The following is a 26,426-nucleotide window of genomic DNA, read 5'->3' as shown; positions in this document are numbered from 1 at the left end:
AACTTTCGCCACTCGTGCGCATGCGTAAACTATGGTTTACCTCTTATCCTCAGGGTGTCTTTCCGTTACATTCACTATCGCAATGAAAAAGATGTTGAAAAACTGTATTCCACCCCCAACAGCTTAACTTTCCTTAGCATTTGTAGCTGCTACCATTTCGTTTATACAGTTAATATTGAAATTAGTAATAACATTTTTCACTTTTTTCGTCTGTGTTTAATTTATTCATCTTATTTTACATTTAGGAAAGTGACTTAACTTACGGTCTAATCGATTCTCAGTCTCAAATTTTGTTCGTTGTTTTCATTATTTTACAGGGTAAGAGCAATATTTGACTTTTAGCATTAGCATATACATTTTAAAAGGAGTGTGAATAAAAATGAAGTACGTGCCTATGCAATTTAACAGAACAGGTGGGCAATGTGGTTACAGTTTATGTCACCGCAACATTGTGGTTTCATTTAGAGAAGAAGACTGCCCCCTGCTGGCAGTTTGCTGCAAATAAATGAGTTAAAGTACAAGACTTATTGACATTCAATAAAGTTCAACTTTCTTTTTTTTAAATAATTAAACGTCTCTGTTTGGTTCTTCGTTATTGCTATTTTTTCCTTTACTTTTTACTAGTTTTCTTTTTGTGTAAATAAAAAAAATGAAGATTGATGTTAAATGATCGTTGAAAGTACTTATTTTCTGTTATCTATTTAAATATTCTTATCAGGAATTGTTGTTACAATTGCTGTTTGTTTGGCTCTTTGGTGTTAAAAAAGAAAAAGAAAATCCCCCTTCACGCTGTTCTGAAAAAAATAAATTTAATTGGTTATTATACCTGTCAATCATCAAGGAGTGGGCGTGTGTTGTACTCTTCGTGTGCTGATTGGTTAATTTCCGTGTTGATGTTTTGTCTCCACAATCCATTACAAGAGAGGTCACGTAAACTAGCATAGCAGTCTGCTCTCTTAACAGAAACAAGCAGTAAACAAAGTTTATATTTTTTACGTGTTTCCCTCTGCTTTTTCTTCGGTTGTCTCGAGACAGCGACATGAGTTCTGCGGCCTCTTCGGTAAGATCCTTACAGCCTTCCGTGGGCGTCACGCGCTCCTAAAAGCACTATTAGCCAACACTTTGAGCTATAGCCTCAGCTAGCTAGCTCCTGTGCTAACGTTGATTGTAGACATCCTTTATTTGAAATGACAGCTTGTTGACGTCAACTTTTCATCACTTTTTGATTTAGTAATCATTTTAAACTCGCTCTTTCCCTACTTTAAACTAATCACTTACACCAACTAACCAATAAGAAAAAAAATCCGGTCTACATTCATTTATCTGGTTAAAACAATTTTATTTTGAACTAAATCTACGTCCATAACAGTTATAACACGAGACCTAATGTGTCCACGTGCATATTTATACCATGGAAGTGAAGAGAATGTAAAATGTTTAACATCTTCTGTGTTTCCACCTAATTGGAGGACAACAAATTGTTGATCGAATATTAATTTATAAAAAGCCTGGACATGTTATTTATGCTAATGTAAGAGAAAACATAGAAATTAAATGAAAAAAATAAATAAATATATTTTACATTTTTGCTTTATAAATGATTTTTTGAATGTTCTCTAGGAGTTAAACATAAAATATTAGTAATGTTGTGTCCAATAGTGTCACAAAAATGTGGGAAACTCATTTATTAGACTTCTTGGAAGGAAACAACTGAACAAGAAAAAGCTGAATATAACAAAGTACATTTATAGACCGTGCAGCTCTTGATTAAAAATGTTTTTTGTTGATGATTTAAAGAGGCTTTCCTGTGAGTTTCTGTCGAGTCTTTTGGGGTCACCTGGGGTGACAGGTTTTTTTGTTTCTGCAGACGATTGGGGAGTTGATTCTCACCCTCACTGAAATGGGCTTCACAGAAGAACAGATCCAGGCAGCTGTTCAGTCAGGGCATTTTTCTGTGACAGAGGCTGCTGAGTGGTGAGTAATCCAAAGGCTTTTCAGAAACTGAAGTGCCATGTTTCAATTAGTCTTGAATATATTTGCGAAAACCTTTCTTTTGTTGCCGATAGGCTCTTACAGGGTCATCATCCACGACACACGCTGGTCAAGCAATCCTCACAGCCAGCCGATTCAGCCTTTTCTGCTTTCAATCCTCCCAAAGATGTGGCGAGCGCCTCCGTTTCAGACACCCCTGATGATGAAGGTAATCCGTTATTATTTACAGTGATTCATTGCTATATAGTGCAATTTTGTATGTTTTTTTTTAAACAGCAGATTTTGTTCTGCAACCTGACTGGCTTTAGATCTCCTGTAGTGAAGAGTTTTACAGCCTATAATCCCACTTCGTGGATTCTACCGTATTATTAAAACATACTTCCTGTGATTAATGAACGACGACTGGATGCCAAATATGCTCACTAATCTCATCAGATTTGATTTATTTCTGTCCTAAACAGCAGGTCCCTCTTTGGTTCTGAAGCCACCACAGTCACGCAGCGAGTCCCCAGATCCACTTCCAATAGAGTCCCGGATCAAACAAGACAAGAGTGACTTTGAAGAGAAGGAAAGACTGCGTGTTGCTCAGAAAGCCAGAGCAGAAAGAAAACAGAAGAAACAGGTCAGTTCATACTAAAAACTCATAACCTGTCCTTTACGGTCGGGTCTCCAATCTTTTTTTTTTTTTTTTTTTTTTCTCGATCTCATCTGCTAGGAGCGGGATCTGGTGTTAAAAAGGATAGCTGAAGACCGCAGGAGCTTGCAAGAGAAAAATCATTCCAGTGCTGCTACCGAGGCGCCACCTTGTCAGGGGGAGAAACTTGAAAAAAGGATTCAGACAAATACAGATAGCAACTGCGTCCTCATGGTGAGGAAATGCTTGTTGCAGTTTAATTTGATGCAAATATAATCAATGATCAGTTTTTATACACCTGTGTTTTTGTTTGTTGTTGTTTTTCTTGAAGATTCGGTTGCCTTCTGGTGAGTCCATGCGTGAACACTTCCCAGCTGATGCCCCCCTAAAGAGCGTTGTGGAGCACATCACCGGACGTCACCCTTCCCTACCCTCCTTTTCTCTCCTTCAGGGTTTTCCCCGAAAACGCTTTGGGGAAGCGGAGCTTGCGTGCTCGCTGCGCTCCCTGGGGCTCACGCCTAACGCTGCTTTGTGCATTCAGACCAATCCTCCAGAGACGCTTCAGAGTTTGCCCGGTCCTGCAGAACCCCCAGCAGCAAGTCCCAGTGAGCCATCTCCGTGTGCCGGGCCTCCCGAACCTCAAATTCCTGAAAAAGTGGCGGCAGGACAGCAGGACCCTCCTTTACCACCACTTCTGCCTAACCATCTGTGGGAGGAGGCGGTAAACTATGCAGGAATGCCTCCGCCTGGACCGTCACAGTCTGGACCTTCTCATTTTTGGGGCAAGTACTTAACCCTGTAACTCTTGTGCTATCCTAGGCACTTTAACGTTGGGAGTTGGGTCATCTAGACCCACTAGACAGTGCGCTGAACCTTTTTTCTTTAATGATTTGTGATCTTCACTGGTGTCCAAGTATTACATGAAATCTTTCCACCTTTATCCACATTTGTCATGGTAGGGAGAACACGTCAAAGTAAGGGTGGGGTCATCTAAGATAGCACAAGCAGTTAAATCTCATCCATAATGCTGTAATAGAAGGTTACAGAACTCATCATATGCTGCAGAAGTTTCGGGGAATACGTTGGTAGTATTCTTTACGACCCCCTAACCTCAGACCAGTCACACGCACATACACACACACACACTCACACACTGAAGGAGGAGGGTTTGGGGAAGAGACAGAGGGAGCTAAAATTGTGTGCCTTGTCTAGGCTACCCCACCTTGGTGGGACACAGCCTTGGTAAATAAAATAAAAAAAATAAAAAAACTTGGACGTTGTGGTGTTCCTGATGTGTGCAGGTCGAGGACAGAGACTGACTCCAGGTAATCCAGAAGAGCCTGACATAGAAGATGAAGAGGAGCAAAATGAAGAGGAACAAGTACTTAATGGTACTTCTTATTTCCTTAGACCTCTTCTATCCTCCTGTTTCTGTTTCCAGTCTTTATTTTGCAGAAGTATTTTTGTTTTAAATTGCTCTGGTCAGTTACAGTCGACTAAGCCTAAAAAAGGATTTAAAAATGATAAATTAGACAAGTTTTCTGACATTTAGATTATTAATAATAACCCTCAGTAATCCGGAAACGTGAGCAAATTCTCCTTTCTCAAGTACATTAGGTATAGTGTTGCTTAGCTCAGGGGTCGGGAACCTATGGCACGCTCTTTTGATGGTCACATGTGGCTCGCAGACAAATCTTTAATTATACTTTTTTTACTCATTAGACCAGTCCTTCTCGTGCGCGATGCGATGCCAGAGGCGCGCAGTAGTAACGGTGCTTAGAAAGAGAAATCTGCGCCAGCGCCATCAGTTTACTGTTATCTATTATTTCACAGAGTTTGTACCAGCCGGAAACCTTTGAATTGACGTGCCTAAAAGTGCGCGCTCCCGTCTCTGAGAAAGAGCGCGCAGTTGCGGGGACGGGAGGTGTGAGGAAGAAAGCAGAGGGTGGGGGTGAGGTGTTGTGGGGACCGGCAGCAGGTGAATCGCGCAGGGATTGTAAAAACGTAAACCCCGCTGCCCGTCACTCACTGCAGCGTGTGAGTGTGTGTTTGGCTCCGTATCTGCATGTGAGCAGTCAGTCTCACATCTAAAGAACATTCAGACCTAAGATCACGTTTAAAGTCTCAACGCCTGCATGAAGCAGAAACTCACCACGTATCAACCGGACTAAACCATCAGCAAAACTACCACGAGAAATACTCATCATTTATTAGCAACAGAATAACAATGTTATTAAAAAGAATCCACAGACTTATTGTACTTTAAAAATGTTGAAATTAAATCAAATGCACACATTCATTTGTATATTTAGTTTTAAACATATTGTCGCGGACTGAGTTTAACTTGGCTGTTGGGCCGCGTTAAAAGTTCTGGAGTTCATTGAACGCATCAAGCAGAGATCTGATTGGCTCTCAGTTCTGTCGCTCAGCCTGTTGTTAGATTGGACCAATGGGGTTCAGCCATGGGCCGAATAAGGGAAATGGGAGGGCTGGAGCGGGAGGGGGGGGGGATATAAAGTTGGGAGAAGCGCTCTCGTCTCGGCGGGAGAGATTCAGGAGTTGCTGAATTAATTGTACGGCGTTCGTTGCGGTCTGCAGTAACCAGAATAAAGAACCTTAAAAGAGGTTAAGTCTCCGTGCCTCAGTGTGGGGAAGGGACACTACATTATTGTATGGCTCTTTCAAAATTACATTTAAAAATATGTGACGTTTATGGCTCTCTTGGCCAAAAAGGTTCCCGACCCCTGGCTTAGCTCCACTGCTGCGGCTTAGCCAATCCTATTCAGCCCTTTGGAATATGTGCTGCTTTTATTCTGAAGAGATTTTATCCTTGGAGAGAATCTCGTATCTGCAATCTAAAGTATTGCAGAGTGAGTGAATTTGAACTAGTGTTAAAACATTCGTCTGCTTGATTCTTGGGCTTTCTTTTTAAGGAATTCCCGGGCTGCCGTTATTTCCGGAGAACAGGATTCGGCCTGGATTTGAGCCACGGCATCACTGGCCTGAGCAAGGAAATCGACTCAGGTGAGAGTCCTGGCGGAAACCTCAGTTCGCATTGGCCAAAATTCATTTTCACTGATGAAGATGAGGCGGTGGGGACATTTTCGCTCAAACGCGCCGTAAGAAAAGCAAACATGAAATGTAGCTGATGTGAAAACAAACATTTAGATGATCTGGTTTGGCCTTAAATGAAATATTCTTAGTTAGGCATTACCTATTGAATTCTATGACTTCATGTTTACTATACAATTACTGGTATGAAGCCCATTGAGACGACTATTGTTGTAATAATGGGCTATATAAATAACATTAAAATTGAATGGTCTGAAAGTAACGCACACAAAGAATTCAAGTGACATGTTTGAACATTTTTCAGTGGGTCACATTGAAAATGTCAAAGATTTTTTACCTTTTTGTCGTTTGTTAATGTTACAACTAAGTTCGTCATTTTTGTGGGGTTTCTTTGTACTTTGAGTGTTTTTCTGATTGTTTTTTTAATGTATCTGCTGGAGTGGGAGGATGTCTGTCTTTCTTCTCCTCTTTATTTTTGGTCTTTGTATTTATTTATTTTATTATTTTATTTATTTTTAGTTTTCTTTTTTCTGCACATAAATCTCAGTTTACTTCCAGCCTGGGCCTCTGTGGGAGTTTTTGGGTCGTTGGGATGTTTGAGTTTAGGGCTGCACGATACGAGGAAAACTCGCGATATTGGTGATCAATATTACGATGACGATAAAACTTGCGATACATGAACAAACAGCAAAACATAATTTCGATTTCACTGCAACAGTTTAATTGAAATAGGAGTTAACCCTCGTCTACATAAAGGCCTCCATCTGATTGATCAAATGCATAAAGGGATTAGTTTGATTCCTTAAATACTTCAAGCTGCCATAACATTTGTTTTAACACATTAAAGGTCACCATTTATTGCAATTTTTGTCGTCTTTTGCGATATGGCACAGCTTGATTTTACATTCAATTTGCGATTTACCATGCTGGCCTACTTAAGTTGTTTTTTTTTTATCTTTATGTTACATCATTTTACTAGCCTTCAGATAAGGGTGTAACAGTTAAATATCCGATGAAAAATATCTGTCTTGTCCTCTGCTACAGAGATGCTCCAGAGGAGAACGCAGAGGACCCTGAGGATGGGACGGGCCCTGTGGCGCCCGTAGCGGCGGGTCTGGCCGCAGTGGAGCGACTTCAGAGAGCTGCACAGCAGGAGGACCACAGCTCCTCCCAGGGACAACCGTCTCCACCCAAGAGGCCCTTCAGGACACCGAACGTGCCATCCCTTTGTGCCTTGGCCACTCACGCGGCCGTCCACCTCATGACCGGTACCGTCTGAAAGTTCTGTCAAACGTCCCTGGAGCGTTTCCGGCGGCTCACCGCAGCCCTTGTCGTCTCTCAGCTCCTTGCATGCAGTACAGCAGCAGCCTGGCATGCTTGACCCCGGAGCTGGTGGAGCTTCTGCTCAACCACATGGCCCGGGAGAAGCTGCTCCGCCCGCGCACCCTGGAGCTGTTTTTCGGCTGCCCGCTACAGAAGTTTGTCCTAAACTGCTATCCTTATTCCACCAACGAGCTCCTGCGACAGTTGCGTGCTTTCACAGCCATAAAGTACCTGAGTCTGGTCAGCTCTCCCCTCATCACAGGTACTTTTCTGTCTGCTCCTCAATGATTCAAACTTCTCCCAAATGTTTTCTTCAAATGCTTTGATCTGGTAAATCATTTCTGCCCAGACTCAGGTTTGTCCATCCTCTCCAACCTCGTCAAACTCCAGTACCTCAACCTGGCCTCCTGCAGTAAACTGACGGACTCCTGCCTGCAGTACATCACAGGTCCGACTCCTGCTACACTTTACAGTACCACTCTGAGGAAAACTGTGTTTTGAACATTATTCTGATGGTGGAGGCGATATATTAACCCTTATGTGGTGTTTGGGTCTGTGGGACCCGTTTTCATTTTTTATCAAAAGAAAAATGATACAATTAATTAATTTTTCAAACTCAGACTCACTGGCCTTGGCTCATTTTCTGTGAAGAACATATATCAGAATACATTTTTAATGACCACACACCGTATACCCCCCCAACACATTTCTATTACATATAAGATGTTTGGGTCCACTGGACCCGGGGCTAATAGAAGTGTAGAAATTGATGTTTTATGTACGTACACTCTGTCCTCCACCTGTGTGTGTGTGTGTGTGTGTGTGTGTGTGTGTGTGTGTGTGTGTGTGTGTGTGTGTGTGTGTGTGTGTGTGTGTGTGTGTGTGTGTGTGTGTGTGTGTGTGTGTGTGTGTGTGTGTGTGTGTGTGTGTGTGTGTGTGTGTGTGGGTGTGGGTGTGGGTGTGGGTGTGGGTGTGGGTGTGTGTGTGTGGGTGGGTGGGTGGGTGGGGGTGTGTGTGTGTGGGTGGGTGGGTGGGTGGGTGGGACCAGTGAGAGAGTGGCAGAGAGAGAAGCATTCACTGTAAATGTGAGTTCTGTTTCTGCACCTGCGGTTCCCGCACATGGTTGCAACATTGTTAGAATAATTCAAGCATCAACTCTGTTTGCTCTCGTTCTCCCGCACATTTGACCATTTGACTTTCTTGCGGGAATCTTTAATATCTCGCTCTTCATTTGCTACAAATTGGAGGCGGGACACGTTAAATATAGCTTTGCCAGTGTGGTTTCTTATCACAACTGATCAAAATGGCCAAAAGACTTTCTGCGCAGAGGGCCCTGGAATTGATTTTAGAAGAGAGAGACGTTTTTGATGATAATGTAGAGGGAGACGATTCAGAAGAGGAGGTTTCAGAATTGGAGGATCACATTTCTGAAAATTCAGAGTCTGACAGTGTCTCTGAAGAAGATGATTAGATTGGGGCTGCCGTGGGGCAGCGGTAGGGCGGTCGACCCATGATTGTAAGATTGCAGGTTCAATTCCCGCCTTGCACGCCCATGAGTCGAAATGTCCTTGGGCAAGACACTGAACCCCACCTTGCCTCTGGTGGTAGGCGGGCGCCTGTGTTTGGCAGCAGAGCCGCCACCAGTGTCTGAATGTGTGAGTGAATGTGTGTGTGACTGGGTGAATGGGTCTGTGACTGTAAAGCGCTTTGTCCTTTTTGGAAGAAAGGCGCTATATAAATATACGCAATTTACCATTTACCATTTGATTGAGTATCAGCCAGTTCCAAAACGAAGCCATCAGCACCCAGCCACAGGACCAGGCCGTCAGCAGCAGGACCATGTGTTGTATTGGCTAGTGGCTAGAAGGCCATGTGTTCAATGGGGCTGATGTGTTGTCTTGACTAATAGGTTTACTCTGTGTTCAGCTTGTGTTGTGCACCTGAATGGGTTCAGTTTCTGTGTTCAAATAAATAAAAGTCAGTAGTTTTGAAAAACCCTTGCTTCACTTGAAAATTTGTTTCCACTCATATCTTGATTTTAATTGATTTTCTTTATCACGTTTTAAATAATAAGTTATGAATGTGATCTAACAAAGGTAAAGGGCAAATATTAACCAAATATACTGATTGTAAATGGATGAGGTAAACATCTGTCAAGTATTTTAACATCAAAGTGTTTGATTGTGAGGCATTAAAAACCACAACATGCAACGGGTCCACCAGACCCACGAACACTGGCTGAGTAACAACAATATGAACACCACACAAGGGTTAAACCAAATTACGCTTATTCTTTATTTCAATCGTTGTGACCCAGTTTGAACAAGCTCCCTGCTCCTCTCCATTCTGGTGCATCCACTCGTAGACGATGAAATCCATGAAGGTTTTTGTTGTCCACGTCTGAGCTGGGGTCTGGATCAAAACTAGCTGGATAGCTCCGATATTTCTCGCCGTTTTTGTCGCAGCAGCAATGGTACGCTACGGTCACGGCGCGTTCAAGCGACCACTTCCAACGAAAAGTCTATGTAAACGAGTCTATTCAAAGTCTACTCAAAACTTACGCGTCGCTACGTCCGTTGTTACGCCCGTTTTTGGGCTCCACGTACAAAACGTGCTGTTGAACCATTTGAACTTTAACCAATCCAGATTTGGTAGTGACGTTCCCTTTTTGATTAAAGAAAGGACCAACAGTTTGAAAATTGATCATGAAGGAGAATTTAAGAACTGCAGTATGTGCCTGGCTGAAATTATATATAAATTATATATTTTCACCTCTGCAACGTTTCACACCAAGTGTTAACTGCGAGGACATCTGCTGGTATCAGTCCAGTGTGAACGCTCATGACATGCCTGCTGTGTACGTAGCATTAGTTTGGAGGATGTGAGCTAGCAGGAGAGCATGTAAACAAAGGGCTCTCAGAAGCAAGGAGGGGAAGGGGGACAGGGTTGCAACTTGGGGGGAGGGGGGGGGGGGGTGAATCTCTACTGAATTCCTGTCGCTTTGCAGAAATTATGTCCTAGAAAAGATTTTGGTTAAAAACAGCATAATCCTAATTAAAAGACCACTTGGAATTCTTTGAAAACAGATCAGAAGATGATCGGAGTGGGACCTTAATCAACAGATCTGGGTAACCACTAAAACCCCTCTTGAATTGTTCCGTCTGTGTCCTCCAGGTTTGAAGAGTTTGTGTTTCCTGTCTCTGGATCAGACCAAAGTGACGGATGTTGGGATGGTTTCATACCTGCAGTCGGCTCCGTCCTGCCTCCAGCAGCTCAGCTTGAACCAGACGGCAGTGACTGAAGCCACGCTGGCGGCGTTGCCCGCCTGCGTCCCACAGCTGCGACTGCTCAGCATCAAGCATACGAAGGTAATTCAGACGGCTTGAGTTTTTTTTTTTTTTTGGAAGTTGTTTGTCGTCTTAAACTTGTGTTGCTGGTGTGTTTTTGTTTAGGTGAAAGATGTATCCGCGCTGGCGGAGATGTCCAGTCTCCAGACTCTCAGTGTGGATGGGACAGGAGTGACAGAGGAGACTCTGGAGAACCTCGCTGCCCATCCCGCTTTGTCTTCTCTAAGCTTAGGAGGAATCCCAGTTCAAGATGGAAATCGAACCCTTGAAATAGTCTCAGGTTCGTCAGTGGGAAGGATCTGAAAAAAGAAGCAGCAGCAGCAGGAAATAAAAGTGAGTCTTTTCTTACTTTAGGTCTGAAGCTGACTCATCTCACCCTCCCTGGACGCCATACTGTGACAGACGGCGGGCTGTCCTTCATTTCCAGGCTGTCTCTGCTGTGCGAGCTGGACTTGACGGACTACACCCACGTCACAGACCAGGGAGTCCGCCAGCTCTCCAGCTTGACTAGGTTGGTCCCTCGCGCCTCAGCGTTATTTCCACTGCTGCTCTCCTTTCACACGAGAACTAACCTGCGTTTTCCTCCCACTGTTTGTAGGTTGAAGAAGCTGTCACTTAGCAACACACAGGTGACAGACGTGGGTCTTCCCTCCCTGCTTGGCATGCAGGAGCTGCAGCAGCTCTGTTTGGATCGAACTGCGGTCACCAGCAGAGGAGTGGCCCAGCTCATCACGCAGCTGCCGCACCTTCAGGTCCGCCGAGATTTTATACCATAAATCTCATATAAATGTGCGGTTTTGTAAATATGCATCACTCAGGGATTGTGGAAACAGAACGAAGCTGGAGCCACAGTAGATACAGGGAGATAAAGTTCATGTGGATCGGTTCTGGTTGGTTTGGATTAGGTGAAAGTCTCTAATGGTGACACTCCAATACATCTTTGTCTTCTACCTGTAAGAACCGGCCCTAGAGTAATTCTGTTATTGATGGAGCTCCATATTAGGGTTGTGCCGATGGACGATATCATCGTCCATCGTGATGGGTGACTGACATCCCGATGGAGAGACCACCATCGTGATGCCACGCCCCCGCCACGTTGCGCGTCGACACCATAAGCCGCGGTTACATGTACAAAATATCCTGATGGGATCAATGGTCGGATTAGAATCCAACCGTGTAGATGGGCCCAGAAAAATGTTTTCAGAATATAAAAACGTTCACTAAGGTCACAATTTCGGTCGGAATAAATCATTCGCACATGCGCAGTATTCGCACATGCGCAGTTTGAAAACCGGAAGGGGATACAACTTCCGCCGAGCGGCTTTTTTTCCAAACTTTATTGAATGTAACAATTCAATACAAAACCATAACAGCACCGAGCGGCTATACATGTCAGCTCGGTAAAATACGAGATGATCTTCGTGCTTTTAATAATGTTACGGTTATTATCAAACACCTGTTCGCTCATCATTTGAATTTTAATCCGTGTGGTCAGTGCTTTTTCTGAACGGAGCCAGGATTAGCAGTATGCTAACACGGGCTAACAACATTAGCTTTGGGTGACGCTGCTTGCTGGCTGCACGTAAACATGTAAGAATAACATCAGCCTTTATATAGTCGGGACACGACTGGAAACACAAATCCGCGTGATTGTTTGAATGTTTTCTAAGGACTGAGCGACATTTCTGCTTTGAAGCTCAAACCGCTGTGTGTGCTGACGATCCGAGCTGTGCTCCGACACACGTTTAGACCCGGTTCTGAGTTCGGTTGCTTGTACCCCTAGAGCTGCGGGACGGATCGCAGTCTTAAATCTCCCACACATACCGCTCATGTACCCCCCCCCCCCCCTTCCCATCAAACGCAAAGCTTTAAGTCCGCGTGGACCGGTCCGCCGGTCCACTTCACTAATTAAGTGCGGGAGCGACTACACTTCTTTTCTATCTTGCTTGTTACTTTTTCTGTTAAAGTCACTTCCCTCCGTTTATACTGGATAATCGCGGATTAACCATTAGTTGGGAAATAAAATGAAAAAAGCAAAATAACGAATAGCAGTTATATAAGAACGAAAAATGTAAAAATACCCCCCCCCCCCCCCCCCCCCCGACGAGGTCATCGTCCATCCCGATGGTTGACGGCAAACATCGTCAACGGCCAAATTAGGGGACATCGCCCAACCCTACTCCATATCATTAACATTTCAAGTGCTTTAACTCCTAGTGATGGGCAAATGAGGCCTCGTGAAGCGTTTCAGAGCTTCAAAACAAATTTCAAATGAGTCAGTTTGAAATGGAAAAAGCCTAAAACAAAATTAAAACTATGAAATAATTCCACAAGCCTAATTATTAAAACATCAAACGCAGGTTGGCGGGGAAAACGTGAGAACAGCTGGAAGCTGGGCGCGTATTCGGGTCAGAGAAGAAGAAAAAAAATTCTACCCTGTTAAACTCGCCGCTGGATTGATTTCGCACCCTAATGACAAATGTATCAGAGAAGATCCGGTGATTTTTCAAAACAAAAATGTTTTTCAAAATAAAAGATAGCTTAGATGATAAAAACTAGCTAGAACACGCCAAATTGACGCAAAACTCGCCCAAAGCAAGTTTTCTCTGCAATATAATCAAAAATCACTGCCAGTGGCTGCATCGGTCACATGACTTTGCCTGGAGCGATACGCGCACAGACACGGGGTTTCACTTTATGAGCTCGACACGTGGCCGCCCTCTTGAATTAAAGTAAATAAAACCCCTTCAGGCCCAGCTACAAATTTACACTCATCCTGGGATTTATCGCCTCTTTACCTCTTGAGCATCATTGGGAAGCTACTTGGGGAAAAAAATGTTGGGTGTTTATGGAAAATTTGACTCTGTACAAAACAATATAAGATACGATATGAGCATATTAGTATTTGTAGTCAGCAAAAAACATCCGTTGCTGTAGAAATCCAAACATGTTCTTTTGCAAATTCTTCCAAATATTCTATGCGTCCTTTCGACATCCAGGCCATCAAAAAATAAAATGGTCTCCATGGAGATAAAACCCTAGCTTCTTATTTTTGAATATTTTGACACGACACAAAGACCATAAACTGTCAAAAAAAACTTTTTTTCCTGCAATAATTTCAGAAAATTTAGATCAAATATGTTAAATATTCATGTTAAATTTTAAGCGACTGATGGGATGAGTGAGGTCAGTTTCCTGAGGATTCATAACAGTGGAAGTCATTTCAGCGTAGTGTTCTCTTTCTTAGGTGTTGGGTCTAGCGAGCACACAGGTGGGCGACACAGTGGTGAGGAAAGGTCTGATCCTCTGTCAGCAGCTCGTCAAACTCAACCTCAGCCGCACCAGAATCACAGACCACGGTAAGCCTTGAACTAGTCCTTAATCTGCTCGTTTATAAGCAGCCTTTCATCCAAACTAACCCGCCACGTTTGCCCTCCCCAGGTCTGAAACACCTGAAACGCATGCACCTGTCTCAGGTAAACCTGGACGGCACCGGCGTGAGCGGGACGGGCGTCGCCAGCCTGCTGTCTCTGACCAACATTGGCAGCGTTCGGGCCAGCAACACTCGCACCATCCCGCCAGACGAAGTCTCCGACGAGGACTGAGCGGCCGGAACGCGTTGCTGCTCCGCCGACAATCACGCATGGCAAGATTGGAGCGTAAACCGGAGCCTTTTACTCTAGTCGGATCCCGTTTTGGGTTAGCTTAGGGACGTCGTACTCACTCGCATAGAATGCAGCCTCTTCCGCCTGATGAATTTCTCTGCGATGGTTTGGAGCGAAGCGCTGAAATAGCTGGTGCATGTAGATTGTAAGGCATGGATTTGCAGAGTGGTTGCTAGAAATATGCTTTTTAATGTGAGCAGGAGGGAAAGTAAGGCAGTCCTCAGGTTCTAAAGGCAGTTGAAGGTTCTTGTCTGTCATAACGTCTCCTGTATTTAGGTTCTGGTTTTCTTTGGCCTCATGCCTCTCTCCATCCTAGTTTTGGATTTTCTATTCATTCTGATCCGTTTTACTTCACTTGTAATGTGAAAACAAAACCCAAAGATTCATCATCCAATCACATTTTCTGAATTTCTTAAAGGTTATTTTCTCCTTTTCATGCAAACAGTCAAATTAAAGTCTTAAGAATCTTTTTCTGTTCTGTTTATTCAGACATTTTTATTGCATTACATTGTTAAATAAGGCAGACCTGTTTTCTTGAATACGCAAAAGTTTGTTTTTAAATAGGACCTAAAAGCTGCTGTATACATGATGGGCCAAAAAAAAATGTCTTAGGACAACACAAGGGAATGCATTCAAAAATAAAGATGCTCCAGGAGAATCAGCCAATCAGAGAGCAGGATAGACCGAATGTCAAACTGAGAATACAGAACACGTACTAGAGACAAGTCCATGAAGATGCATAAGACTGTTTCTGTTGGAGTTGGGCGTTTACCGCTCGTCCTCTGACGGCGTGTCCAGGAGAAGAGTCGGGAGTGATGCGTCAGATATCATGCGCCTGTTTTTCAATCTTTGATTTCAAATGCTCCTTGTATGCCAAGATGTCCCTGTTCCACTTGGTGATGGTTTGTTTTTCACACACCCAGATCTCCTGAGCCACCTGGAAGCAAACATGCGGGGGGTCAAATGTAAATCTTAAAAACAGAACTTGTAAACATCCGGACCGCCCGCATACCTGCTGAATCAGCCTGAAGTCGTGGCTAACGAGCATCATACCACCTTCAAACTCGTTGATGGCGTCTGCCAGAGCGTCGATGGTCTCGATGTCCAGGTGATTGGTGGGTTCGTCGAGGAACAGCATGTGGGGGTTCTGCCACGCCAGCCAGGCAAAACAAACGCGACACTTCTGACCGTCCGACAGGTTCCGGATGGGGCTGACCTGGAAGCCGTACGTTCACCTTCAGTGCGCTGGAACAGCTGACGAGAATCCCCGATGGGTTTCTACCGTACCTGTTGTTTCCCCGTGAGACCATATCGGCCGATGATCTTCCTCATCTCCTCCTTCTCTTTGATCTCAGGGTAACACTTCATCATGTACTCCAGTGGAGACAGGTCGAGCTCCAGCTGCTCCGTAAGATGCTGAAGAAACAGAGCCGTAGTTCCAAGTTCATGTTTACACAGCAGTGCCAAGTTCCACGGACTAAACCGGGTTTTACCTGGTGATATCTGCCGATCTTGACGTGAGAATGTTTGCGGATCATGCCGTCAGTCGGGAGCAGCTACAAAACACAAAAACCTTCAGTCCAGTGATCGTATTTTCACGCGGGAGCAGAAAAACGCTCGCCTCCAGAGAACCGACCTCCCCCATAAGCAGCTTGAGTAACGTGGATTTGCCCGCTCCGTTGGGCCCCACCAGAGCCACCCGGGTGTCCAAGTCGATACCGAACTCCAGGTTTTTGTAAATGTGCGGCTGCAGAAACAAGCCAGATGTCAGTTCTCTTTTTTTTCCCCTGTTCATCCAGGTGCATGCATGGAGGGGCTGCGTTTCTACTCACCGTGTTGTCACTGTACTTAAAGCTCACGTTCTGAACCATGATAACGGGGGGAGGAATCTTCCCACAGGGAGGAAAATAAAATGACAGAGTCTGGAAGAAAAAAACCCAAACAGGTAAACGTGACACACACCACATGTGATCAACCAGCAGCTTTTAGCAGTGAGAACGCCGCACCTTGTCATTCACAACTTTCTCAGTCAAACCCGACGCCACCATCTTCTGCAGCGTCTTCTCTTTGCTCTGAGCCTGGCGGGCCAACTTTGCAGAACCGTGACCAAAGCGGGCGATGTAGTTCTGGAAGGAGCACAGCGATGTAGAGGCTAAACAACCCTCTATTGTAACCGACGACAACAGAGTTTGTATATAAACAGATTTTGACACTCGGAGAAACATTTTTTCTATCATTTCACTTTTTTTTTTCTTACTTTGTTTGAAGTATCTGCAGAATCAAAACCCATCTAGGAATAATCACCCCAGGACAAGTCATAACTTATGTAACGGCCCAAACCTCTTCACATCTCCATCCATTTACCTTCATGTGTGCTATCTGGTCCTGCTCCCAGTTGAAGCGCTTCATTTGGTTCTCCTCCAGCTCCTCTCTGGTCTTCACATACTGGTCATAGTTACCCTAACAAATATAGAAATGCAAGGTCATCCGTCAGCTCGGATCAAATTAGTGCCCACTCCAACCTCCATATTTAGCGGCATGAAGCCGCATGCGGCTCCGTTCATTCAGGATCATTTTTACGGCAAGTCACCCTACCGCCAAACATCTCAGCTTGGCGAAAACTCCGTTCTCACCGTGTAGTATTTCAGTTTCCTTTGATGCAGGTGGATGATGTTGGTGCACACGCCATTCAGGAAGTCTTGCGAGTGTGAAATGAGCACAAGGATTCGCTTGAACCTTAGAAGCGAGATCAGGGGCATAAATAAGTGCAGTGTGACGGCTCCAGACAAAACAATTTTTGGTGGTGTGAACGTACGACTTGAGCTCCTCCTCCAGCCACACACAGGCGTCCAGGTCCAGGTGGTTGGTCGGTTCATCCAGCAGCAGCATGAATGGTTTGATGAAAAGAGCTCTGCAAGGAGAAGGTTCAGGGAATCATGATAATGAAGGATGTTGACCTAGGCCACACATCCGACCTTTACCTGGCCAAAGCAACCCGCATTCTCCAGCCTCCACTGAAGTCCCGTAGTTTCTTTTGCTGCATAGCAGGACTGAAACCCAAACCGTGGAGGATCCGGGAAGCTCTCATCTGTGCTTTGTCTGCGTCCAGCTCCTCTAGACGCTCATACAGCTCCATCAGCTTCTCACACTCAGCTGTGAGCAGAAAAGACTCAAATCACTGCAATCTGTGGGGTTTGGGTCCTTCAGATATCAAACTACACTGAAGCCAACATATTAAGGGTTTCCAAAAATGGCCAAATATAAACTTTTTTTTGCATATTCTGCTTAATCTAATCTAAATAAAACGTACAGTCCTCGTGGGCCAGCCTCTCCGCCTCCTTCTCCAGCATGATCCTCTGCTCATCCACCTCCATGACACACTGTAGAGCCGTCTTGTCGCTGGGGGCCATTTCCCGGGTTAAGTGGTAAATATCTATGTGCTCTGGTATGGGAACTTCACGGTGTCCAATGGCTGACAACAACATGGATTTCCCTGAGAGAAAAACGTCCAGAAACGCATTAGTTTGACTCGATCGAGTTTAATTAATTGTACATTAACTAAACATCATCCTTTAAGTTAACACTCAAAGACCCTTTCATGAGGCCAAAATAAAAAGTTAATCGCACATTATTTCACAGCCAAAATGATCCCATCAGACCATAGTAAAGGCACACTTCCTCCTGCTCCTCTTGAACCACAGTCGAGGAGTTTGTGGAGTTAAAACAAGTGTAGGTCTAAAATGAAAACCAAAAATACTCCAGTACCTGTGCCGTTGAGGCCAATGAGACCATACCGCCTGCCCGAGTTGAGCTCCAAGCTGGTGTCGGACAGGAGCTCCTGACCGTGGAAGGTGAGCGACAGGCTGCTGATGTGGACATCAGTGCTGTTGGGGTGGGAGGCAAGAACTCCAGTCACTGCTCTGGCTTCAGTCTTCCGAAGCTCAAACTCATCCAGCTCTTTGGTCAAGTTGGCAACCCCTTGAAAGCAAACGGAGGAGCCAAGCGCACAGTTAGATTCCGGCGCCTGGGGCCACATTTTTTATTTTATTTTTTAAAGCATGACGACTGCTGTTCCTACCATTGCTGTCCGCTCCGTTCTCCTGAGGCTCGGCCTGGTCATTCTCCTCGTTCGCGTCTTCGGGTTTTTTGGAGCGCTGGCGGGCTTTGGCGGCCTCCTTCTTCTTCGCTGCTTTCTTTTTAGCCAGATCTGACGGCATGGTTGCGCAAAGCTACGCCGGACAACACAATAGATTACTAGAAAAATCATTTTCACATATAATAACATCAACAAAATACATTGAAGCCCGGTATAACAAACCCATAACAGTTCTTGTAAATATGAATCAGAGCAAAGATGACTAATAGCTTACATAAGGAAACTGCTACGACGACGAGCACGCTACTGCTCGCTAAAATGCCGGTAAACCAACGCGAGTGTTGCGCGTTGTTGTTCATTTAAACATTACCCTGTCGCGAACGACAATTGTGCCCCCAAAAATAACGGCACCCAAACTAACAATTACGGAATTCGATTTATACAAATTTCAATCTAGTGTTCGTAAAAATTTTCCATAATGTGACGCGTGATTAGCCGAGTTAGCTAGTAGCAAAAACCGCTAACGGTACCGGTGTGCTAAACCCAAAAGAATAGAATTGAAAATGGACAAATTCCAACAAAATATCTCGAGAGCAACATTGGGCCATAGATTTAGAGTTTTAGAAATAAGGATAAGCTATAAACTCTTCAAATAAACGAACACCATAACCGCCGGCCTTCCGGCTAAGCTAAATACTAGACGGATAGGCCTGATGATGGCTTTCAGCAAAAGGCCCGGTTTGCTACGAAAACGTCCAAAACCGGTGGGTTCCTCACCACTATCAGTTTAACGACTAAAATCAGAAATAAAATATTTAATAAGTAATCGCTGACAAAGATCTTACTTAGAACGTGACTAGGAGCCTCCAGAGCACACCAAGTACTCGTGCACTTTTTGCCGGGTGGACGGAGCCCCAGCAGACCGCCAGACAGCCCATATATGGTAATGTAGGCGGTGTCGGCCAAAGTCTGATTTAAAAGGGGCGGTGACGCTCCAAATATGGTAAAAGGGGCGGTGTCGGCGCAAATATGAGTTGATATGGGCGGTAACACTCCTTGTATGGGCAAGGAAAAAAGCCCTGCTTTGGTCTTAGGGACCGAAAGACTGGAAAAAACTGGAAACTAATAATGATATAGAATTAAAAGAACAGAACAAGATTAATTTAGGTCAGTTGCAAGATACTGACATTCATCACATGTTGGTTTGCATTCTATTAATATTGTTTCAAAATAGACTTCCATTCATAGAAGAATCCACAACATCTTGAGAAAATTGCCCATGAATTTCTGCTTCTTCAAGTTTTTTAGGAACTAATGCAAAGGCAGCCATTAAAAACTAAATCCAATTCCTTGCCAAAATTAATTTTCAATTAAGAAACCTTTCTTTTCCACTTCAGACTACTGATGTTAACGAAAACCCAACAACCATGCAACATTTTTCAATTTATTTTGAGTGGTAATTGACTCATGGCATTAATGTATGCCATTCTCGTCAGCATTTATGTTAAATGAAAACCAAAAAAGAAATAAATTTTAAAGAATTTAGTGGTAAAATTAAGAGAAAATGTCTCAATTTAAAAACACAAAGTCATAACATTAGGAGAAAAAAATTTACTAGACTAAAGTCAGAAAAAAAGGAATTGTACTTTTTTGAGAATAAACTTGTAACATTTTGAGGAAAAAAATAAAAATATTTATGAGAATTAACTCGTAGAATTATGAGTAAGAGTCAATCTTTTACGATAATAAACCAGCTTAAGTTTCAACTGCTGTACTTTGACTAATGTTGGGTTAAAATTATTTTACAACTTTCTTCTAAATATTTACATTTTCTTCCTTATAATATTGCGACTTTATTCTTGTAAAATTGCGACTTTTCTCACATAATTTTTCCAAAGTTTATTCTGATAAAATTATTACTTTTTTCTCCTTACTTTATTTTTTGTTAAGATTTTATTTATTTTCATGGTGGCCCAGTGAGCCTAATTAATAATACCATTTTTGGGGTCAGGGATCTCTCTGGCCTCTAGGAGGAGCGCTACGTACTATATGACGTCACGTCGCCCACCGTGGCCACCCCAGATATAATCTTTTGAACGCCACTGCTTCCTTCACTTACTTAGAAAGATTCTATCATGTCCACAAATCTCTGGCGTTGAAAAATAACACTAATATTTATAAAAACGTTTTTTTTTTCTATTTGAACATCCGGTTGGTTCCAGCCGCGCGGCACTGGTTGGTTGAAACCCGATCAGAGGTGATGCTGTAGCGGCACGCGCAGGGATGAGGAGGCTGGAGAGGGAAGCTGTCTCTACATGTATGTGTGGCACTCAGTCTTTGAGGAAGTCAAGAAGCGACAACATTTGCGCGACTGAAAGAAGAAGAAACCTAATTATTCCACCGTCCAGGATGATTAAAGTATGGGATGTTTACTTCCGTGTAACAGTTAGCGGAGGTGGATGATGATCGAGTCTAAAACAACGGATCCGGGGCTAGCTCGCTAGCTTCTTTGATGTTTCTTCTAACGGCAAATTTCGGAGGTTATCCTTTTTTTGTGTGTGTGTTGTGTAACTTTGAAGAATTTTCGCTTGAATTAATTTTTTTGGGCAACAAACTAGACTATTTTCATCTCAAATAATCCACTTAATGAATGTCTTTTTAGCGTCAAGCTACATTATATTTGAATGTAGCTGTTAGCTTTAGCCGAAATTAGTTTAGCCAATTAATATGACATTAGCTGCTAAGCTACAGAGCGCTTATGACTAATGATTAACCCGGCCGGCGGAGCTTGATAAGCAGTCGTTATGTCGCTAAAGATGCTCGGATTTTTGCATTTATATGATCTGCAGCAGCAAAGTTATTCATACCGGTAGCGACTTTTAATCTTTTATGGGTGGAAAATGTACACAAAAGTGGGGTGTTCACTTATAATTTAACGCTCGTTCGTCTGCAAGCAGCAGGACTGAAATACTGAAGTTGTCAACCAGCGAAAGTAGTTTTCCTTTTCTTCTCGTTGAAATGAAAATGTCCGAGTTGGGACAAAAGTATTGACGCATTAGTAGGTGAACTCCTCCCCACCTCCACCCCAAAAATAAGACTCTCAGCAAAAGTGCCAGACATGCGTCTCTCCCCATTTTTGGCCCTGTTCAGGCCCGCTCTGCCCCTCATCCTTGGCCTGTCTTTGGGATGCAGTCTCAGCCTTTTGATGGTGTCCTGGACACAAGGAGACACCGACGACTCCTGTCAAAGCGAGCTGGGAAAAGGCAGGTTTTTCCTGGGTAACAGGGATGCCCAGGGGGGAGCAAGAGACGGAGCTGGGGGTGAAGACTTCCAGCCGCGCATAGTGCCCTACCACAAGGATCCCAACAAGCCACACAAGAAAGTCCTCAGGTGAGAGCCAGCACCTTTTTCATAGAGTCACATCTAAATAGATGTCACAGTTTGTTTTTCTAAACTTGATATATGTTAATGAATATTTCTGCAAATGTACTAGATTTGTTTTGGTTTGTAAAATAAATGACACAGAGAGAAAAATACACAGTGTGCTGAAACACAATCACCGTGAACGACACGAGAAGAGATTCTTTTATGGTCAGAAATACATGAAATCTGATTTTATTAAATAAATGATGGATTTGGAGATCAAATTTCCTTTGTTTTTTGTTCTCGTCCACTGAAGAGACAGTTTCAATTCATTTGAGTTTGTGGGGCTGTGGAAGTAAAGTGGTCGACCTCTGATCGTAGGTTCCCGCCCATGTGTCAAAGTGTCCTTGGGCAAGGCACTGAACTCCACATTGCTCCTGGTGGTTATTATTTGGCACCAGTGTTCCGTGGCAGAGCTGCCATCAATGTGTGAATGTGTGTGAGACTGTGAAGCACGTTGGGCTGCACTGAAAAGTACTTTTTTTGGGTGTTTATTACATGTTCTCGTGGCATTTTCTGATAACTGAGGACATATATTAACAAAATTAAGCTAAAATATTTCTTTATTCAAATCATTGTGAATCAGGAGGAGACAAAAAAGTCTAAAAAGAGCCGATTTGTGACGAATAAAAAACACGCTAGCCTGGCCACAAGCTCCCCGCTCTGCTCCTTTCCGATGCATCCACTTGTATGTGACTAGATCCACGTACTTCTTCGTTTTCAGTTCAGCCCCAGTGTTGCTCGTCATTTTTTTTAATGCTTGGTCGGGGTTGTGAGGGGCTGTAAGGTAGCAGACGAGCGTGTAAAAAGATGGGTGACGGGAAGTGGAGACGGGGTTGCTCCACGTCAACAGTGCAGCCCACAGCTCGCCGCTCTGCAGAAACCATGTCCTAGAAAATGACTTTTTTTTTTTTTATATTTTGGCTGAAAACGAAATTATCCTAGTTAAAGACCATTGACACAAGGATAAGAATGGGTCTTTAAAGTAAAAAAGTTCAAAGTTGGTCTTCTTTTTCAGAACGCGATACATCCACACCGAGCTGGGCATCAGAGAGCGTCTGCTGGTGGGCGTGCTGACCTCCCGGGCCACCCTCAACACACTGGCTGTCGCCGTGAACCGCACAGTGGCACATCACTTCCACCGGACTTTTTTCTTCACGGGCCTACGCAGCCCCAAGGTGCCTCATGGGATGACCGTGGTCGCCCATGGAGACGACCGTCCGGTGTGGCTGATGTACGAGACGATACGCCACCTTCACCAGCACTACGCCTCGGACTACGACTGGTTCCTGTTGGCTCAGGACGACACCTACATGCATGCAGAGCGCCTGTCGGGGTTGGTGGGCCGCCTCAGCGCGGGGCAGGACCTGTATATGGGGAGAGCGGAGGAGTTCATCGGGGGAGAGGAGAAGGCGCGGTACTGCCATGGGGGTTACGGCTACCTGCTGTCCCGCAGCCTCCTGGCACGCCTGCAGCCGCACCTCGACACCTGCCGTAACGACATCCTCAGCGTGAGACCGGATGAGTGGCTGGGCCGCTGCATCATCGACTATCTGGGTTTGAGCTGTGTGGAGGTGCACCAGGTAAAGACACACCTCACTTTCAAAATGGGATCCATGTGCTTTATGTGCACCCATCAATTCAGCCTGTGGGCTGAATTGATGGGTGGCCCAAAATGTTTCCCACCAAGTGGGGCCTGTAATTTATATTACTCCCATATAGGACCCAGGTATTCTTATATTCTTGTATAGGTAGGACTCAGGTGAGGCCTGTTCCATCTACAATGTGGGTTCCATATGGAACCAGTTGTTGCCGATGACCCTTCACCCCAATCAGCCCTTAGAAACTTTTTCTAAGGGTGTCAATTAAGTCTCATAATCAAGTTTTTACATTTTACTTCTAATGTGCAGATTAAAAGATCTTAGGATAGATTTTGCTCTGCTCAGTATTAACATTTCTTAGTATTTTTTGTAATATTTTGTATTCTTTTAGAAGCTGTAATCATTAAACTTGAAGAGTTTTTTTTATATTTGAACTCTCTAAATCAGGCGTGTCCAAAGCCTGGCCCGTGGGCCAAATGTGATTTTCACCAGCTTGCAGGGCCCGGTCATCAAACCAATAATATGCAGCACTTGTGATTGGCTAAATTACATTATAAGACTTATTTGACAAAATTCCAGAAGTACTAAATGTTTTAGCTCCTCTAATGACCACTGGAGGCTGGTTTTGAAGGGAAACAATTCCCGTTTGACAACCATTTTAGAAAATCCCTATAAAAAAGTCAAACCCGCCTGATTGAGCCTGCAGGTAAACCACATGGAGCCCATATTTAAATGTTTGCTGGGTTCTTGCACGAGAACGTCAAGAGTTTCTATCCTCTCTGACCCACAGGAGATGACGTTCCGTTATTTTGAGCTTGGCAAAAATGCCGATCCAGAGAGAGAAGACAGCGCTCAGTTCAGAAATGCCTTCACCGTTCATCCCGTTTCCGAGCCAAACCTCATGTACCGTCTGCACAAACGCTTCAGCCACATCGAGCTGGAGTGGACGTACCAGCACATTCAGCAGCTGCAGGTCCGGAAATTCCTGACTGACCGAATGTGGATCAACTATAGCAGCATGAAGAAAGCTTTAGCTCCTTTGAAAGGTGTTTCACTGATGTTTTTGTGCTTTCCAGATGCAGATCAGCAACCTAAGTGACCTGACTCCAGAGGGTAAGGCCGGGATAACGTGGCCTGTGGGCATCAACCCTCCGTTCAAACCCAAAACCCGCTTTGAAGTCATAAACTGGGACTACTTCACAGAGGACCACGTGTACTTCTGCGTCGACGGCGCGCCAAAATGCGAGATGAGGGGAGCCGATCGAGCCGACGTCAGCGCCGTCCTAGAAACGGCCGTGGAGCGGCTGAACGAGCGCTACCAGCCTCAGCTCCGCTTCCTCAAACGGCGCCTCCTGAACGGGTACCGCCGCTTCGATCCCACGCGCGGTATGGAGTATATACTGGACCTGGCGCTGGAGGCCCTGACCCAGAAAGGCCACAGCCAGGTGATTGCCAAGCGGGTCAACCTGCTGCGACCCCTCAGCGCGGTCGAGATTATCCCTATGCCTTACGTGACCGAGGCCACACGGGTGCAGGTCATCCTGCCCGTCACGGTCCAGGACCAGGACTTTGTCGGGAACTTCCTGGACATGTACGTGATGAACACCCTGGACACTCATGACAACGTCCTGCTGACCTTCTTGTTCATCTACGACCCCTTTGACGCACAGCGGGTCAGCCAGACGGACGTGTTTGCGGGCGTCAAGGCCATGATCGGAGAAGTAGAGAAACGTTACGGAGACGTGAAGATCCCGTGGATTAGCGTGAAGACGGAGGTTCCCTCGCAGGTCAAACTGATGGACATCATTTCCAAGAAGCACCCGGTAGATACGCTCTTTTTCCTCGGGAGCGTTTGGACAGAGGTCAACGCAGACTTCCTGAACCGCTGCAGGATGAACGCCATCAGCAACTGGCAGGTCTTCTTCCCCATCCACTTCCAGGAGTACAACCCTGCTGTGATGTACCGCGACCAGCCGCCCTCCGCCCCCTCCTCCTTCGCATCCGAGTCTCTGCGAGACGGCCGATTCGACCGCCACGTCTTTGACGAGGCCTGCTTCTACAACGCAGACTACATGAGCGCCCGCACCACCATGGCCGCGGACATCCTGGACAACGAGGAGCTGCTGGAGAGCATGGACGTGTACGACATCTTTGTGCGGTACTCGGGCCTCCACGTCTTCAGAGCCATGGAACCCGCTCTGATCCAGAAGTACGTACGCAGAACGTGCAACCCTCGCTTCAGCGAGGACGTCTACCACCGCTGTGTCCTCAGCAACTTGGAGAGTCTGGGGTCACGCTCGCATCTCGCCATGGCGTTGTTTGAGCAGGAGCAGGCCAACAGCACGTAGAGGGAACCGCCCAACCCGGTGAGACGATCGACCAAAAACAGTAAGAGAGCAGCAGAACAAACCAACGCTTTTTCCTCCTTCCTGTCAGAATGTTGGACCTCAAAAACATGCAACTCTGAATGTTTGATGTCTAGACGGCGCCGCGTCCAGCCGGCTATGAGGAACTGTAACCCGTGAAGCTGAGGTTATCACACACGAGGCGAACTGCAGTGTTGAAATTCAGTTTTTAGGAACATTTCAGTGTTTGATTGTAACACACGAACAAATGCCTTCATCCTGAAGTTAATTTAATGAGCCATAAGTCTTCCTCGGTGAAGATGTCTTACAGAACAAAAGCATCGCTGAAGCCTTCGGCTGCCTTTTCATTCAGACGTGTTCTTTTTCTAAAGAAGTATTAAAGGGAAACGTTTCCCCTCAGAGTCGTTTTCTTCTTTGTGCCGCTCGAGAAACAGCAAGGGATGATGGGAAGTCCGTGTTCCTGGAAGCCCTGAATGGTTTGTTCCAGAGCAGCATGTCCCCTCCCTCCACACCACCACCACCACCACCTTACCCGGGCCTCCCGGAGATTTGGCGAATGTTCTGCACGCTTTAGGACGAGAACTGGTCCCAGTGCCCAGGAGGAGGGCCGTGCAGCTGAGGTGCGTTCCAGCCCAGGCGCTTATCCTCAGCTTGGCGAGCTGGAAGGCTCAGGAGCTGTGGGCGCCGCACGCTGAAAGGAGCTCTTTCTGCAGCTCGCAGAGGAAAAGGCCTCTACCTGCTTCCTCGGAGGGAACACGCCGAACAATACGACGTCTGTCTGCGACACCTCGCTCCTGCAGGAAACAGAACCCACCAGGGAGGCGCAGCTAAAACTCCACGCTTTGCTCCTGCTGAGCATGAGAGTCCTCCTTTGTTGTGGAGCTGAAGAATTTGGAAAGTTTGCTCC

At 45.1% G+C, this 26,426-nt stretch overlaps 3 protein-coding genes across 4 annotated transcripts; 2 read left to right on the top strand and 1 right to left on the bottom strand.

Moving 5' to 3' along the window:
• Positions 1-893: 893 nt before the first annotated feature.
• LOC101165183 lies at positions 894-14,503 on the top strand. Of its 2 annotated transcripts, none has more exons than XM_023950053.1 (17): positions 894-1,060; positions 1,868-1,974; positions 2,067-2,200; positions 2,457-2,614; positions 2,708-2,860; positions 2,958-3,408; positions 3,928-4,017; positions 5,560-5,650; positions 6,743-6,966; positions 7,041-7,283; positions 7,371-7,469; positions 10,196-10,389; positions 10,474-10,648; positions 10,723-10,879; positions 10,967-11,120; positions 13,616-13,727; positions 13,810-14,503. In XM_023950053.1, exons 1-17 carry the CDS (start codon positions 1,040-1,042, stop codon positions 13,971-13,973), a joined length of 2,727 nt encoding a protein of 908 aa, XP_023805821.1. In that variant the 5' UTR covers positions 894-1,039; the 3' UTR covers positions 13,974-14,503. The 2 variants fall into 2 exon arrangements, with proteins under 2 accessions (XP_023805821.1, XP_023805820.1); XM_023950052.1 differs by having other exon boundaries at positions 2,454-2,614.
• A 154-nt stretch (positions 14,504-14,657) lies between these two features.
• abcf2 (ATP binding cassette subfamily F member 2) lies at positions 14,658-19,105 on the bottom strand. The gene is made up of 15 exons (XM_011489041.3): positions 18,975-19,105; positions 18,112-18,262; positions 17,799-18,011; positions 17,344-17,526; positions 17,015-17,186; positions 16,849-16,944; positions 16,667-16,769; positions 16,398-16,493; positions 16,040-16,159; positions 15,866-15,955; positions 15,670-15,780; positions 15,527-15,589; positions 15,321-15,449; positions 15,046-15,249; positions 14,658-14,970 (listed from the first exon to the last, which is right to left on the bottom strand). Exons 2-15 carry the CDS (start codon positions 18,248-18,250, stop codon positions 14,854-14,856), a joined length of 1,836 nt encoding a protein of 611 aa, XP_011487343.1. The 5' UTR covers positions 18,251-18,262; positions 18,975-19,105; the 3' UTR covers positions 14,658-14,853.
• A 1,139-nt stretch (positions 19,106-20,244) lies between these two features.
• Positions 20,245-25,920, top strand: chpf2 (chondroitin polymerizing factor 2). The gene is made up of 4 exons (XM_004081149.4): positions 20,245-21,519; positions 22,571-23,135; positions 23,944-24,126; positions 24,230-25,920. Exons 1-4 carry the CDS (start codon positions 21,248-21,250, stop codon positions 25,499-25,501), a joined length of 2,292 nt encoding a protein of 763 aa, XP_004081197.1. The 5' UTR covers positions 20,245-21,247; the 3' UTR covers positions 25,502-25,920.
• The last annotated feature ends 506 nt before the right edge of the window (positions 25,921-26,426 follow it).

This window comes from Oryzias latipes, chromosome 20, assembly GCF_002234675.1.
Source record: "Oryzias latipes chromosome 20, ASM223467v1".
In the NCBI taxonomy this organism is placed as follows: domain Eukaryota; kingdom Metazoa; phylum Chordata; class Actinopteri; order Beloniformes; family Adrianichthyidae; genus Oryzias; species Oryzias latipes.
This window is presented reverse-complemented; position numbering and strand designations above follow the sequence as displayed.